The sequence below is a fragment of the Calonectris borealis genome, chromosome 4 (assembly GCF_964195595.1).
Source record: "Calonectris borealis chromosome 4, bCalBor7.hap1.2, whole genome shotgun sequence".
In the NCBI taxonomy this organism is placed as follows: domain Eukaryota; kingdom Metazoa; phylum Chordata; class Aves; order Procellariiformes; family Procellariidae; genus Calonectris; species Calonectris borealis.
In genome coordinates this window covers 6,996,296-7,012,992 of record NC_134315.1, presented here as the reverse complement: position 1 = coordinate 7,012,992, position 16,697 = coordinate 6,996,296, and the positions used below count along the sequence as shown (strand labels likewise).

Sequence of the window (16,697 nt, the reverse complement as noted above, 5' to 3'; positions counted from 1 at the left end):
TATGCTGCACCCTGCAGCCTCTACCCTTGGCAGCACATGGAAATGGCCACACTCCCCCCGACTCCATTACCAGCGAGGGCTTTTCCTGAGAGGACCGGGGCCGCCTCCCTGCCTCCCCACAGACCCTTTCCCGCAGACCCCTTCAGTCCCGCACAATGAATCCCCCCACCCGCGCCTCTCCCCGGCCACACAGCTCTTCCCCAGTCCTCCAAGAACCCCAGCGGCCCCAGGCCACGCAATGGGTCTCAGAGCCCCACAAAGAGTCCAGCAGCCCCGCAACCCTCAGCAACCGGGGGGTACTCAGTTGCCGCCATCCCAGTGGCTGGTGAGGGCCACGGCGCAGCCAGACTACACGTCCCAGCAGGCCGCGCGTCTACAGCCCGCCGAAGCCTGCCGGCGTTCTGGCGCAGGGCACGCCGGGAGTTGAAGTCCTCAGCAGCACCCACAAGACGGGGGAAGAGGACAATCCACCGCCTGCCGTGGATCCTCACCTGATCTCCTCGGCCGTGTACATCCCGAAGGAGACCCCAACCAGCCGCCGCCACGGCACCACTTTCGGCGGCCTCATGGTGAACGAGCGAGTCTTCTCCGGCCGACACTTCGTCCCTCTCTGCAGCCGAAGGTGCTGCGCCACGGGCGGCACCACGCGGTCGGTCCCGGCGGCGCGGGGCAGGCGGGGCCGGGCGCTACCACTGCCGCGGAGGGGCGGCCTCCCCCCCGCCGCAGGAGTGGTACCGCCTTCCTTCCCGCAGGGCACTGCGCGAGTACCGGCATGGCGGCGCGGCGGCTGGGAGGCAGCTCCTGGCAGCAAGTGGTATCGCTGAGCAGGCGGTGCTGCTTACCGGGCGGGAGGCGAGAGCGCTACCGGTAAGGCTGAGCCGTTCCCGCAGCGGAGGAAAGAGAACAACCCGGCGGCGGTGGCGCCGTGGAGGAATCAACGGGCGGGAAGGTGGGGGGATGTGGGGAGTTGAGGCGCGAGAGGCCGCGCAGGCGCAGTAGCGGTTTCTGCGCAACGGGGAGCGCTGCACATGCGCGCTGGCGTCTCGGGCCGCTGGCGGGCAGGCTGAGGCGGGCATGGCCGGGGCGGCATGGCGTGGTCTGGGGTGGGGGAGCGACTCTTCTGGGGCTTTTCCCTACTTTTGGTGGGCTCTGCGGCTGGGTGCCGCCCCGGGAGTGAGGCTGAGCTATTAAGTGATTCCTAGAGCTGAACCTCACGAAAAAGCAGATGGAAGGGGGGGACATTGCTTTCAGGGTATGCCCCAAGTGAAAGCGTTCCGCTCCTCTGGGTACTGCTTGTAGGCAAAATATATCTCACATCTGGGATGGTAAAATACCTAATAAGTTCATGTGACGTATAGGAACAGCTAGAATTACAGAATATCGCTGTAAAGCACAGAGGTATGAATGCACGTTAACAGTGTCTCCCTCAGGGTCAAGGTTAGTGTGGAAGCACATGCGAATGCCAGTTACAGTAAGGCTTTAGTGTTAGATTGCTTCGTGAGGAAGGAAAAAGTATTTTCGTGTAAGCTTTAATTTGTTTTAAAAGCAGTAAAACGTGAGTAATTGTGAGAAGGACTTGGAGCTGTGTCCTGTGACTCTGACCTGAGCACAGAGCAGCAGCTGAAGCACGTTTATGTGGATGTGCCTTCTACAGCTGTGGTTCCGTGAGCGTGCTGCCTGCAGCTCTGTAAAGACTGGGCATCAGGAGCTAACGAGGTCTGATGTCCCTGCATCCCAATGCAGGGTCTTCTGCTTGTGTAAAAACTACTCAGGTCTAAAATATTTTAGAAAAAGGTACTGCTTTCAGCTAGATCCTGCCTCTAAAACATAAAGTGTCTTTTCTGATTTATGTTCGGGATTTTCTTTCTAAGATGCAGTAATTCGTGAAAACTACTTTAAAGCCATGATATCGCCAAAAATAAAGAATTACAAATTTTTGTAGTGTGATTTTTCTGTGCATAACTTCTTGTCTCTTGAAATTACGGCTTTAAGAGAAGCATCAAATGTGAGTTTTATGATAATAATTCGGAGTTAGTAACAGTGCAACATTTCCAGATACTTTTCCCCTCTAATGTTTTAATTAATTCTGACCTATCATACAGAATTTAATTAATCTACTTTTGCTATATTAATGTGACTACCCTAAATTCAAAACTCTGATTGGTTTATAGATGCTCTTCTAGTGGTACAGCTCTTGGGAAGACCGTGGAAAATTCAGAAGGTATGATATCTTAATCACTAGTTTCCTGCATATGTTGTTTTAATCTCCAAACAACATAGTGTGTCAGGAGATAAAGAAGGCATGAATGCCCTCTTTCCCCTTCTTGGATTTTCTTCCCCCCATCTTCATTGTGCAGAGATTTCCTGGCTTAGCTTGATTACCCTCACCACCAACCAGCTCTGTGCCCCGAGAGCATGGACTGAGTTGTCCAGTTCCATGAACTGTCCAGTTGCTCTTTGAAATGGAATGAACTATGAAATAAAAATGAGGAGTTTTTCACCTTAATCCTGACAGTTTCCTTCATGTTCTTGCTTCTTCTCTGTACTCCTTACCATATTTCTGCTACGAGTTTTGTAAGAAACGTAATTTGGGATGCTTGGAGCTGTGCTGCACATGGGAACAAGTTCCTGCCAGTCAGTAACAGCTCATGAAAGCATCAATGCAGAGGTGGTGGGAAAGGTGCCTCTGGAGACCCTGGGGGGTTGTTGTCAGGAGGTCCCACATGCTCCTCTGTGAATGAATTTGCTAAGAGGTTTTACTGACAACTTCTAGCTGCTTCTTTTGGTATTGTCTTTTTTCTTTTTTCCTTTCTGGGAAAGCTGGGCGGATTGATCTGTGGGGTGGAAGGAACAGAGCAGTTGGTGTCAGGCTATTGGAGCAGGAACTTGAGAGGGCACTTTGCCGCAGTATTCAGGCAGGAAAAGCCAAATGGGCGGAGATGGCAAACTTCAAACTGGGGGACTAAGGCTAGTAAAGTGAGGGACTGGGAAGGGTTGGGGCTCAAGCTAGAAGATACAGGGTAAGGTTTGAAGAAGCTTGAATGGGTAAATGGGTACAATCTCTTTGATGTTTGTTTTCCATCGGCCCCTGATCCTGCCTGGACACAAGACACTTAAGCTCCCTGCCAGCCTTTTCTATTACCATTACAATGAATCGTGGCCTACATTAGACTGTGGTTTTAAAATCTTTGGTTTAGTACTTTCAGCTGGATCAGCTTAAATCATCAGTTTTCATGAGGTCAAGATTTTTTTGGGGCATCTGTTTGTTACTAATAACAATTTTAATATTGTTTCTCATAGTTACTCGAGAAGAAATTGTGCTCCCACGAAGGAAAACCTGGTGAGTGTTTACTGCTGGAATATCTCTACAGACCTGGAAAAAAATTATTGTTAGCTAAATGTAATCTGTCCACCAAAGCTGAAAAAGAAAATTCAAGTTGTTGTATTCCTGGATTTGATGTCCCACTAGTGGCTTTCCTGCTGACTGGGAGCTCTGGGAATAATCTTGACTCTTACTGTCTGTGCAGAGTATGTACACTCCGTTCCTGACCTTTCTTTTAAAAACAGTTACAAGGACTGCATTTTTAAGCGTAGTTCTGTTCCTTTGTAAAAGGTGACATTCACTAGAAGTCTGTAAAATCAAGTTCATTTGGCTGTCTGCATGTAGGTGTGTTTCAGCAAAATAAACCTGGCCATTGATAGCTGGCTGAATAAATCCTGTTTAGAAATTATGCAGCTGAACAAAAGCTGTTTTGTTGGAAGTACTTAAGATTAAATTGCATGTCTGTATAGCAAAAACTAAGTTTATAGCCAAATGGTGTCTGCATGTAAACCTAAAATGAGACCACCTTCACCTAAACACTTTCAGCGGCCTTTCGTCATTTGCTTGAAACACAGCCAAAGTCTTAAGGATCCACAAGCACAGGAATCCTGAGAAATCTAGTTTTGTTTTGGTTTGGGTTTTTTTTTTCCTCCCAAGACTTGTCTTGGAGAGGGACTCATGTATCCATCCCTCAGAGATGGGGTAGTCTTAAGAGGCTCTGAGAGGAGCATTCCAGGGAATTCTTTCTGTATCCCTTCCTTATGTTCTTTGTTTGATAATGTATAATAAGGGTAGGAGTGGTAGTAGGAAACACACGCTTTTCTGGTTTTCCTCAAAAGTCTTTTCTTTTTCCTGTGGTTGTTCCAGAACTGAGACTGTTTTTGCAGTTGAATTTTCTGTCCCTTTGTGAAAAGTGGTATTTTCTAAATGCAGCAAACCCATTATTTCCTAGAACTGAAAATCCTTATGGGCCAGGATAATCCTGTGCTTGTTCTGCATACAATGTAATGCATAACATTCAAAGTCTGCAACCGGGTATTAATCAAAGCTCCTTTCTGTTTAGGGATAAGCTAGCAGTTCTTCAAACATTGGCTTCTACCGTGAACAGGGTAAGTAGTTCTGTTGATCACAGAAATAAGTTGAGTTGTCCATCTCATGCATTAACCTTGCACTCTGGAGGCTCTTACTTCTGCTTTGGCCATAAATGAGAGATGGGACTTTTACATCCCTTTTTTACAGGGTTTTCACTTTTGCTTAACATGTTTTGCTGTGTCCTTAAAGCCTCATTCTACTGCTAAGAGAGAGCTGAAGCTACCAGTGAAAGCTGTGAAATTTTCATAAGGCTTTTGCTAACATCAGGAGCAAGTTCCTTTACCAGTTCAGCTTCCCAATCCAGACTGCCACTTCCCAATCTCAGTCCAGGAAGTAAGCCTTGCAAAGAGCAATCAGTGTCTACTCTTGCTAGGCAACAACTGTAAATGCTGTGATGCTATTCTTCAGTCCTGTCTGTCCTGAGTTCTGGAAATTGAATCTGATCCTGCAAGTCCCCTCAGCTCCCCTGAGACTGTTATAGTTGGGGTCCTGCTTGCTTTGCCAGGCGCTCATTCCTTGTCATGTTATAGTAAGGACCCTTTTGTTGTCACTGTGTTAGCCTGCATGTGTGTGTATAATGGAGAAGCTTTTTTAAATATTTCCGAACAGGCTAAACCTTTTGAAGAAGAGGAGCTTTTGTAAAATGGGCATTAGGTGGTGGTTATGTTAGAACTGTTCATTGTCCCTTAAATTCCATGAGGCGGTGTGATATGCCTACAGCACGCCTGTGTACATAACTATAAACGTTTCAATCCTGGGTTCTGTTTTCTACAGGATCCTACTGCTGCTCATTATATGTTCCAGGATGACCCTTTCCTTATGCCAAGAAATGCAGCTAATTCTGTAAGTATTTCCTTTCAAATCCTTGATAGCTTCCCCTCTCCCCCTCTTCATCTAGGCTATGAAAACTCTATCTAATTGGGGCCTAGTTTCAATTAAGAAGAAAATTGAAGTATCAGACTTCTTTCAGAATTTTTTCCTCTGTGTATTTTTGAATGCATATGACTGTAGCATTTCTCTGGACAAATCCACTCTGTACCCACAAAGTTATCTCTTCTTCCTGCCCCATGGGGCTTTCCAGCTGACACAGCTCTGTTAACGTTCCTGCAAGTTAGTGGCTTACCTGCTGAGTTGTTCTGTTTCTCCACGTTTTTAGTCCGTTAAATATCTCCCAACAGTAATTCTTTATGTGGGGCATTTAACCTGCTAAAACTGTGTTTATATACCTTGGGTATAGACTGTGAATATGTGATATTCCAAGTGTTGAGATCTTATGCTTAGAGTTAGTTAAATTTGAATTAAATGTATAAATTAAAACACACAAGGTCACTTATGTGTGTGTTACTACACAGACTACATGTTATCAGTTAACTGTCCTGGCCAAGCCAGGAATTTTAGTTATATCACAGAGCAGCTATGTGGTAACTTAGGCTTATGGAAATAGTAGTATTGAGATGATAATAGAAAGGAAGAAGGAAAGGAGTCTTCCCCTGATCTTATCTCTGCATGAGATTAAAGAGCATGAAGCTGAGGCAGGAGAAAGCAGAACTGGAAATGAGGAACTGCTGTGTGTGATGTTAATTAGAGAGTAGCGAGAGAAGACTGGGAGCTGAGATGTCGTGGCGGATCAGTGATGCGGTTGTAAGAATAATTCAGTTCTGCGTACCAGAGGTGAAGCCATTGAGAGGCTGAAGGCAGCTGTTGAATGTGAAGAGTTTTACAGGAAAACAGCAAAGGAAGGTCTGACTTCAGAACTTGAGGAAAAGAGGTGAATGGGAATCAGGTGATGCTCTTGGAAATGACAGGGAGAGAAACGTCTGAGTGCCGTAACTCTGAGCTTGAGGTAGTAATGCAGCATTTCAGATGTCTGGTACAGAACTTTGTCCCTTGACTAAGTAAACAGAAAAGTAAATTACAGTCTCATTTAAAGAATAGACATTCTTATGTTGGCATAAATACCAGAACATTTATCTGGAATGTTGTGTCATGCCTGTGTTTTTATTAAGAGTTGAAAAGGAAGCATGAGTTTAATTTGATTCCATCAGAACGCTCAGTGTTATGGGAAATGTTTTGCTCACTCTCAGCCTTTTAATTGCGTGTTTCTTCATCTTGTTCTCTCTCATTCCTATGCAGCGTCTATTTTCATTGTCGAAGGAGTCTGGGAGAAATGCTGCAAAATACATTATTAAGCAATTTCCTCAATATTTTGACAAGACTTTTGCGGAGCCCAACATACCAGTAAGCATTTTGCTTTTCATTTTCATTGTATTTGTGCTTTGTCAGGTAGTGAAATCAACTGTCAGCTTGGTCCAAAACTAATATAAAAGGATAATTTTGTTAGTTGTTTTGTAGACAGCTGTGAAGCAGTGCTGTATTTCCATTATGTTTCTGAAGTGAGTATTTTTCCTTAGGAATTCGATATATCAGGTTCTTTAGATAAAAGTAAGAAAGAAATATTGTTTAGATGTTGACTTCCTAGGATGAAAGTGGGAGATCAGGATGTGTGGTCCTTCATCACCAAAAGGACTACTGCTGTTAGGCTGTGAGGGTTGGGAGATTATCAAAGCAGTGTATTGGGTGAAGAGTAAGCATATTTGGTTAGTGTTTTAGTAATGGCTTAGAGAAGGTTTGAGCTCGTGTCTAACTTGCACTCTTTGCTTTTAGTGCTTGATGCCTGAGACTTTTGTACCTCAGATTGAAGGAGTGAGTGAGGAAGCTCTAAAAGAGCGTATCCACCTCAGAAGGGTGAAGGATTCTGTGGACCTGTTCGATCAGCTCGTGCAAGCAGGTATGTGGTCATCTGCTCCACCATTCTGTGGTGGAGCTCTACTTAAACTGGCAAAAATATTTTAGTAGCTGGCGCAGGCTACGAAGACAATTTCAGGACTATGTTGCTGCCTTTCATAACTGGCTCTGGTCTGGTGAAGTCGTTCTCCAGAATTATCGGGCCCTTGTTATCCACTGCTTGTCTGAGGCGTCACTTTGGTGATACAGAGAACAGATGGTTTCCTGATCAAGAAGCAGATGATACAGTGTTGAGTTTTTTTTTCTTCTCTTCCAAAGTGCAACAATTTGTGATGCAGTAGAGCGGGGCCTGTTACAGGCAGACGCTATGTGATTGAGTGATACCATTCTGCCCGCAAAGGCCCTCATGCAGTAACATATTGGTTGGTATAAGCTACATCTATGCTGAGTGCTTTGCTGCTGTGTTGGACTGGTATAGCATACCATCTGTGGACTTGCTCTCAATAAATGGGTCTTTCTCAGTTCCTCCTTAATTTGGACCTTATCTCTGTCATGGGTGAATGAGGAGGAAGCAATAGAAAACTGTAACTGCCGCAGCATCTGAAGGCGGAAAACTTACTGGGAAGGTGAAACCTTCTCATATCCGCTAGAAGATGGAAAGGAGATGATTCCATCAAATAGCTCTTTTGTTTTGTTGGTTTTAAATCTGTTTCATAGAAAGCAAAACACACAAAGTGATCTTCACAGCAGGGTTTATCCTAGGAGGAGTTATGAAAAGCACAGAAATTTAAGATGTGTTGGGCTTGTGCTGCTTCACAGTTTTGGCTGCCAGCCCTCTCCCACTTCATCAGGAAAACTACCCTTTCAGTGGCTTCAATAGAAAAACAGATACTCTAGTTCAGTGTTAAAATTGTCTCCTGTTATGAATGGGTTCGTGGAAGTATTAGCGTTAGGTTTTACAGACTTGCTAGAGAACACCATTGTGTCAAAAGAGAACTGGGCGTACCTGGGTGTTCAAAAGCTTTCTGTTATGGCTGTAGAACGGTGTGTTCTTTACTTTCTCTGCGACTGTTGTACATCCTCATTTTCCATAGGTACCCCTGTATCTCTGGAGACCACAAACAGCCTTTTAGATTTGTTATGCTTCTATGGAGATGGAGAATCTACTCCGGAAACAGAGGAAGAAGAAAAAGAGGATTTGGAAGAACCAGGGGTATTAAAAAACCTGTTGATCTCTATTTATTTATTTCTTTCATACGTAGTGGGAGTGTATCAAGGCGATGTCAAGATTTTTGTACTGTGACTACCTGCCTGGGAGATGGTGTGAGGTGGGTCAGATACAGTCAACATTCCCTAGAGATACGGCAGTTACAACAATCCTGTGTCTAACCTGTTAGCGAAAGTAGTTTCCGTAAAGCTGAACTTAGCAGCTGGAACCCTGTCTTGGCTTAGTTTTGCTGAGCTGCGTTTAAATAACTGTTTCTCACTGACAGCCTTGTTTTTGTAGTTGCCTGCAAAAAACTCCTCTAGTACCTCTAGTGTAAAATCGGCTAGTTAATTTTCTTCCGGTCTGAACCATAATAACTAGATTTCAATGAAGTTGAGGGCTCCTTGTGTGACCTCAGAGTATCAGGTTGCAGGGTACAGTAGTAGATGTGTTGCACAATACCTATTCCTGGGAAGACTGTCGAGAGAGAAAGGGTTTTACAGAGTATGTGTTATATTCTAATGATTCCCACCAACTCCACAAGTACATATAATTTGCCTTGTTATTATGTTTAATAACATAAACAGTATTCTTAATCTAGTTATTGCTTCCTGAACATAAGAATAGAAATTATTTTAATGTAATAACCCATTAAAAAACACCTTTGGTAGCATATGCTGCTGAACTTCTGTGTTGTTACCAAATCACGTCATTTGATGTTTAATCATAACTTTGAACTCTGAGAAACTTATTTCTGCAAAAATCTCTCCAGGTGAACGCTTCAGAGCAGAAGGCTCCGAAGAGACATTTCCAAAGAGGTTCACAGACATCTGGCTCTAGATGGAGGTATAGAAAATGTTGCCAGTATTCCTGTGTTCAGTGGTTGTGCACGTGCATTGTTGTTACAAAACAGACTTAAAGACTTTTTAGCAGCCCATACTTACAGGTGTTACTTGTTAAATACGTCTGTGTTTGCTAATCTTTTAAAGTGTTTATGGAAGTCTAGTAAGTGATTGTAGAATAGCTCAAAGTGTCGCAAGTAATATATTTGAATGTCAGCCTTTGGGAGTACAGCCCATTATTTTGTTCTGCATGTTAAATCCTTTTCCTAAAGATATCTTTTATTGAGTTCTTTAACATTCAGCTTGTTCATTGATTCTAGGGAGAACAACAATGCTGAAAGGATATTTAAGATAATGCCAGAGAGGAATGCACATTCCTATTGCACAATGATCCGTGGGATGGTGAAGGTAAAGTTGTCCTTCAGTGCTGGGAGAACGTTTTTCAGCTTGTGAAATCTCACACAGTCATAGAGATCATGTATCTTTGATGTTCTTTTGGTTTTTTTCAGCATGGGGCTTCTGCTAAAGCTTATGACATGTACATAGACTTGCTGAATGAAAGACACAAGGGTAAGTGTCTCCTGGTTTTGTCTTGTGGTCTTCTAAGTAGCAGCAACCAGTTGTTGGGTACATGAATATTTGTTTCACGGCAATGATGATTGGCGCAGGGGTACGGACCTCAGCTAGATCATGGGAGCTGAATGCAAACTGTTCATTTCAGTGCAACTGGCATGTGGCCGGCTCACTGGAAGCAGGTTTGCATGAGACTTTGCCAAAAACTGAGCCATGTTAGAACAAACTGTTTTCTGTAGAATGTAATTGTCAGTTAAAATTAATTATCTTACGTTTTCCAGCTGATGTGCACACCTTCAACGCACTGATTACAGCAGTCCCATATCTAAAGGAGAGGTTCATAGAAAGATGGGAATTAGCCAAGGTAAGGAGGTAGAGCAAAAGAGGTGGGGTAGGGGTAAGAGTGTAGGGGCGGCATCTGCTTTATCAGTAGAATTTTGCAGTTGTTAGAAGACTAAAAACGAGCTTTGTACGAAGATACTAGTATCTGCTGCAAAGAAAGTACGCTAGTTTAAACATACAAACTAACTACTGAGGAGTGGAAAATGTTCAAAATCCAACCTTGCCCTTGCAGAGTGGTTTGCCTTGTGAGAACATACTTGATCCAAGAACTGCCCAGACAAAAAATAATTGGGAGAGATTATGCTGGGAGATAAAAACAAACAAACAACTTTAGATAAAAACTCTTTTCTGAATTGTGATTCATGGTGGTGTGGTGGAAATGGGATTTTGAGGGGTAACATTAGAGGCTCCAGTTCTAATGGCGTAACATCAGTAAGGCAAACTAGTATGTAAATGTAAAAATTTCCTTGATGTTCTAGACACAGTTCTCCGAGATCTAATCTGATGTAATTTTCTGGTCTTGTTTTTTGGTCAAATTAATTAAAAATTAGATGGTACACCCTTAATAAATGATCAGTTGAGGTAGAGTTGTTCACTTGAAGGGGGTGAGAAGGATTAGATTGAGGAAATGCGTGTATACCTACCTGAAAGCTGAACGTGTGAAGCACTAAGGATTTGGGGATTTTGTTTAAGGTCTTCCTGAATCACATGGCTCAACAGGAAGTGCAACCGAATCTGCTAACTTTCAATGCTTTACTGAAGACTCTGAGAAGATGTGGTGGTGTAGGCAGAAGTATGTCTTTATTGGTAATAAAGGAAATGGAAGCACTTGATATAGGTAAGAGAACCAGAATGGTGGTTATATTCCAGTGCCACCTCCAGAATAGCTAACTTAAGAGTTCAGCAGCAAACAACACCGTGATTCCTAGTTGCAGGGAAGAAGTCCAAGGCTTGTGGAAGAAAGCATTTCTCACTGTGTTCTCTACTTCACTATTTGTTTCCTTTTGCAAGAGAACTGAGAAATAAAAATGCTTAAGTACTGAGCTGTGGTCGCTCAGCAAGCCAGTGCCTGTGGATTTCAAACTGAATCATCATCTTCAGAATCTTTGTTCAGTGTTGATTACTAATTACAATATAGTGGGTGCACTTACCCCTTTAGGTCAAATAATGAAGCATTTTGATGCTGTAGTCTTTTAGGTTAGAAGCATGTTTATCATTACACTTTTACCTGTAGTTACCTCTAGCTACACTGTGTATGCAGTGGGGGAGTATATCCTGGCCCATGGGCTCTTTCTCAACTGGGTCCTTATTGTAGTACTGCTGTAGAAATAGTGAATAATATGAACATATATTTGCATCAGTTAGCTGAGTCTGTTAGCTTCCCATAGATCGAAGAGATTTGCTTCACAAGCCACCCAAGCCAGTTCAGGTCTATATATCTACATCGCTACAGAAAAAAAGCTTTTGATATAGATGATGTTTTTTGATGTCAAGTAAACATTGCAAAAACAGGGAATGTTGGCATAGCTGATTTGATGTCTTGTAGAGTGTGCTTTACCCTAATAACGTGCTTGCTGATATACCAAAGATAGGTTCATGAGCAGTTATTAAATATTTTTGCTTTTAATTTAGAGCAGGGAAGCTTGGCTGTTTGCCCTATAGCAATATGCTGCTTCAGCTGGTGGTCCACTCTCGGATATCATCTCTCCCAGTTGTACGTGAGGTCTGGTCCAGTGTTAGGGTGGACAGGGAGAGAAATGATAAAGTAAATTTATGCTGACTGGAAGGGCTGGAGACTGTGAATTAGAGCTCAGGTGTAAAGTTCAGCCAAGAATGTCGAAGTAACTTCAGTGTTTTTGCTTTTCAGAGCCTAGCCTTGCAACGTATGATCATCTTCTCTTTATATTTTATAGAAGCGGTATGTGCAATATCAACTTGTCCATGAATGTATCCTGTTTAACACCTGCTTTAAATGCTTTCCAAATGTGATGGGTGAAGGCAGTCGATTTATGGATTAAAAGACAACTTACATATGCGATCCTAATGTTATCTGTGCAGTCTGATTCTACTTGGGTGAATAAAAAGCTACAGAGGATCATAACTTCTCACAGGGAGGGAAGAATCCTTATGTTTTGAGAATGGGCAGAACTAGAAAGCAAGCCCATTTCCTTTCCATTTGTGGCCACAAGTCCATAAAGCTAAGTCTGTGGAGGCTGGATCTAATTATGTGTTTTCTTAGATTGTGCCACTCACAGGGAAGAAATTGCACAGGGATTCTGTTTTTCTGCAGCAGTTCTGTACGTTAGAGCTCTCTTGAAGTATAGCTGTGTTAGAAGGCAGGAGCCCAACTGTTGGAGATCCTTTAGCCAAAAATCTGTGGGCATGGGAAGAGAACAGACACAGTAGTCATAACTGCAGTCCAAATGTGGAGGAACTGCTCTGGAGTCTCTCTGGTTTTTTTTTGTTTGTTTGTTTATGAAATGCAATGTTTTTCCCAGTGCCACATGCTAACAGACAATCTTGCAGGCCTGTTGGATTCCGTGCTAGAAAGTACTTGTGTCTTTCTTAACGTGCCCTGTTGTACTGTGGAAATCTGGCAATAGTAGGGCAAATTTTAGTGCGAATAAAATTCCAGCTGGTGTGGAGCACCACGAGTAGGGGTGCGGATAGGAGAATCATGACACTTGTTTGAAATCATGGTGCTTGTTTCCATTTCCATAGTATATTTGCAGGCTGAGGCTTTTTACTAATGAAGTGTGTAGTACAACTGAGATGTGATGTTACTTTGTCTGTTTGTCCCGTAGTTGATCTTTACCCATCAGGCATCATCTCTGAGGTGCTAGATGATGTTGAGAAGAGGAGCTTCACTCCCCAGGACCCTGATGATGGTATGGACTTCAATATATCTGATAATCTACATTGTTTAAGCTTGGGTGAAAACATACCTGGGGGATTTCAAGTAGTTTTACCCAGCTAGAAAGAATGCATGCACCTTGCTTGTTATCAGTCCCTTCTGATACTTTTTGGAGGCAAAGGAGGACAAATTCTGGTGTCCTTCTAGGAGTCTAGAAGGACAAATGCATGCTATGCATTGGTGCACAGGTTTCTGTGTGGAAGTAGGAGCATACCCCATGTGAATGAACATTTGAGTCCCACACCATAAAAACCACAAGGCTGTTTGCAAGACTAGTTTAAGGAGGAACATCTGCTAGCAGCTTCATGAAATGACATACATCTGGTAAACAGCATGTTTTTGTTGTAGTATGGATTGAGTTCCTATTCTAATTCTTCCTAATCCTTTTCAGAAAATTGCATGAAATAAAACTTCATGCAAAACTGAAGCTTGGGTCTGTAGAAGGGATAGATTCTGAACATCCTGTGTCTCACTGGCTCTTTCTGCCCGCTGTATGTACACAACTTTGCCCTAGGATGTTCATAAGCCTTTCTGTATGTTTGGAAGTAGACGCAGCTTCAGTCTGAAGATGAGTGTGGCAAAGAGGGGTCTGTAGCTCTGCTGTTACAACGCGATGTTAACAAAGTGTTGGAAGCCACTCTTTAGCAGCTGACAGTTCTATATATGGTAGGGTGAAGAAGCTATTGCAGTGCATGCTTCAGGAAACCAGTGAGGAGTTGATATCTTTTTTGGCCATTTAAAGGACAAAGGTTAGGAGATGTTATGTTGGAGTAGCATATTAGGTTATCCTACCAGCATTTTATTTTTTTTGTCCTTGGAAAGAAGCCTGGAAATAGTCAGAATGTTGTACACCTCTTTTGTTTGCTGCTTTCCTGCTGTGTGCATTATACTGTTTCTTGCTCTGGCTCTAAGCTGTTGCCAGAAGTGTAGACAATGACTATACCCACTCTGTTCTGTCACGCTCTATAGAAATAACACTGTTAGCAAAGGCAGGGATTATGGGCACGCAGATACAGACCTTGCCTGAATCATGGGAGTTGAATGAGCTTTTCTACACAGCAGGTGAGAGAGAGAGGGAGAGATTGCTCACGTAAGACTAGATCAAAGCCACTTTGTCTAAGGAAGATGTGTATGTAAATGTTTTCTGCTATTCTTCAACATTCTTATGCTCTTTTGGTAATTGCTATTGCAGAATTCAGGTTGACACTTTGAACAAAACTGAGGCTTTTTTTTCCTTAGTGTGTTTCCTTTCTTCTTCCCTTCAGAAGCATCTGCGTTCCCTGCAAGGTCTTTCCTTTCCTTTCCCTGCAAGCCCAGAGGATTCTGTAGGCTGTGGCTGAAGTGTATACTAAATACCCAAATAACACAAAACTGTCTTTTCTGATTTAAAAGTATTTAGTTAATTTATTAAGTCTTGCAAGGGAAAGGGGGGGGTGTTTTGTACCTAATGGTTGTAAGTAAATTGCCTTACAGTTCTTTCCACCATTTTGCTACCCCCAGCTAGTCTTTGTTTCAGTCTCTGATAGCATCCAGTGCCCTTATGTGTCCTTCAAAAAACCAAAAACACCTATCCAAAATTCTCACCACAAAAATGAAATGACCTACTGAGCAGGATAGTTTAGGTCCTTCCTCCCGCTGTGGCTTGCTTTGCCTCCCTCAGTCAGTGTCAGTCTCCGTGCAGCTTTGAAATGTCAGTTACAGAAAGCGGAGTCAAAGCCTCACGAAACTGGAAGGAGACATTTTCAGGGGGCAATTTTATGTTCTTGGGCAGCTCTGGGGTGTACTAAAGAGGTGGGTAACCTGCCTGAACACCTGTCTCTGTTGCATGTGTTCTCTTCCGCTGGAGTAAATAGAGAAAATGAGTGATGTGGCTGCCTTTTTTTGTAGCCTGCCTGTTAGACAAATAATGCTGTCTTGCAACAAACAAGAGAATGTAGCTTTTGTAAAACTGCCTAAAGCCAAACAAATCATCTGCTTAAATCTGTCTCCAAAAGCACAGCAGTATAGTTGCCTTCAGAACACTGGCTAGCAAAACTCATAACACACCAAAGTCTCTACATATAAAGTGAAGATCCCTGCTACATTGTCAAACTCAGCTACAAATTCAGCTTTCTAATCGAACATGTCTAGTTTGTCTTCTGGGAGGCTGAGTTAATGAGCTGCTGTGTGTCGTCTTGAAAGTTTGACTAACACTCCATTTTCTCCCTTTCAGCCAAGTTTTTTGCCACAGCGATGCAAGCGGTAAGTACCTCTTCCCTGCAATGAGAGTTCCTTTGAGCCCTCCAGCTGTTTCAGAATTGCCTGTGAGTTTTTTCCAACCTGTCATACATGGGTTAGCTCTCAATATCTTTCCCTTTTTCACCTGTGTTCGTCACCTCCTGTAACTTTCCTCCATAATTCTGCAGTTCTTTGCTTGATACCTCCTAAATTGGTAACTTGCAAGCCTGTGATATGTGCATCTCTGCGTGAGCCCCTGTCTTTGTGCCCTACCTCCTCCTCCTAGTGACACTGCAGCGGTCAGACAGTCTCTGCGCCAGGTGGTGTCAGTTCAGGTTAGAAAGCTCTCGCCCGCTGGCAGAGTCACACATTCATCTCAGCTAAACAAAATGCCTTGGTAGTCACTGCATCCTATTAAAAACGTTTGCTGTCAGCTCATTACTCTTCATACCTTTGTGAAAGTGAGTCTCAGAGAGATGTATTAAGTGTTATGTTTGTGAGCTTTAAAATCTTAACTCGTTTATTGCAGTGCTGTGATCTTAAGGATATCAAGCTTGCCTATCGGTTAAATAAGGCAATGGAGAAGGGAGACAACTGGAAGTTCTTGGACATGGATCGGTTAAATGCCTACTGGTGAGTGAAGCACCTTGTGTATTGTTGTCGATTTGAATACAAACCAGGATTCGAACATTGCGCAGAAGGATGCTCTTTTGAACATCAGCTGGCTATTGTATGTGCAATTTGGGAATTAAGTCCCTCTTAAGAACAGTGATAGCTTAGGATTTATTTTCTGTTTGTGGCCTTGCCTGAACTGAAACAAAGTGTCTTGAGGCATCAGTTTAGCTTAATCCCCATCCAACAACGGTACCAACCAGTTTTATTTTCTACAATCCTGTCATCCACTTGGGATGGCAGCTTAGGAGGTGACACCAAAATAGCGTAGAGGTCAGACTTAGCTCTTGGCATGGTGTTGTAGAGAGAGGCTGCAGTGCAGCAGGTGTGTTTAGGCACCAAACTCCTGTGTAGTTCCACCATTTGACACTGTAATCATGGCACCTGAGACATCTTTACCAATGTCATTAAGTGCTGCAGTCACTGAACGTAATTAAGTACTTGGAGCATACTGATTTGAAGAAAAGCCTATTTAGGCATTGGAACTAGAGTTGCTCCAGTAAATTAATGAAAAATAATTATCATCAAAATAAGATGCAGTTTCAGGGTTGGGATGATTATATGATTTTACCTTATTTAGCCTGTAAATAAATCAAGGGAAATCAATGGAAATTAATTTCTTGGTGCAGAGACATTTTTCCTATTTAGTGCATTGGATCAAGGTCCCAGGTTTGTATTGTGAACTTGCACAAGTACCCACGTTAATTTAGTTCACTTCTTAAAGTGGTTCTTAACCAGAGGTTGCATTTGAGAGAGATTCAGAGATCTCAA

The 16,697-nt window shown here is 43.0% G+C and overlaps 2 protein-coding genes and 1 non-coding gene across 7 annotated transcripts in view; 2 read left to right on the top strand and 1 right to left on the bottom strand.

Annotated features, from left to right (window-relative positions):
* The window catches only part of POLR1A (RNA polymerase I subunit A), a 36,409-nt gene extending 35,786 nt beyond the window's left edge, over window positions 1-623 (bottom strand). Inside the window, exon 1 of the mRNA XM_075148471.1 lies at window positions 492-623. Within this exon, the coding sequence (XP_075004572.1) occupies window positions 492-568 (77 nt within the window). The 5' untranslated portion in view covers window positions 569-623. The remainder of the gene's footprint in view (window positions 1-491) is intronic.
* The window catches only part of PTCD3 (pentatricopeptide repeat domain 3), a 24,468-nt gene continuing 8,316 nt past the window's right edge, over window positions 546-16,697 (top strand). For 2 of the 5 annotated variants that reach the window (XR_012673416.1, XR_012673415.1), the window contains exons 1-17: window positions 1,130-1,794; window positions 2,172-2,221; window positions 3,301-3,340; window positions 4,386-4,431; window positions 5,189-5,257; window positions 6,548-6,652; window positions 7,079-7,202; window positions 8,254-8,372; window positions 9,139-9,212; window positions 9,529-9,616; window positions 9,718-9,778; window positions 10,063-10,145; window positions 10,817-10,961; window positions 11,991-12,041; window positions 12,928-13,011; window positions 15,250-15,278; window positions 15,784-15,887. Coding sequence is in view for 1 of the 5 variants with exons in the window: in XM_075148478.1 (XP_075004579.1) it covers window positions 773-867; window positions 2,172-2,221; window positions 3,301-3,340; window positions 4,386-4,431; window positions 5,189-5,257; window positions 6,548-6,652; window positions 7,079-7,202; window positions 8,254-8,372; window positions 9,139-9,212; window positions 9,529-9,616; window positions 9,718-9,778; window positions 10,063-10,145; window positions 10,817-10,961; window positions 11,991-12,041; window positions 12,928-13,011; window positions 15,250-15,278; window positions 15,784-15,887 (1,367 nt within the window). In the remaining 4 variants the exon portion in view is untranslated. Of the gene's footprint in view, window positions 623-772; window positions 868-1,129; window positions 1,795-2,171; window positions 2,222-3,300; window positions 3,341-4,385; window positions 4,432-5,188; window positions 5,258-6,547; window positions 6,653-7,078; window positions 7,203-8,253; window positions 8,373-9,138; window positions 9,213-9,528; window positions 9,617-9,717; window positions 9,779-10,062; window positions 10,146-10,816; window positions 10,962-11,990; window positions 12,042-12,927; window positions 13,012-15,249; window positions 15,279-15,783; window positions 15,888-16,697 lie in introns of those variants that run through there. The other 3 variants (XR_012673418.1, XM_075148478.1, XR_012673417.1) reach the window with 3 other exon arrangements.
* LOC142082547 (small nucleolar RNA SNORD94) lies at window positions 9,855-9,996 on the top strand. The gene has a single exon (XR_012673733.1). It is a non-coding gene; the product is annotated as a small nucleolar RNA SNORD94 (small nucleolar RNA).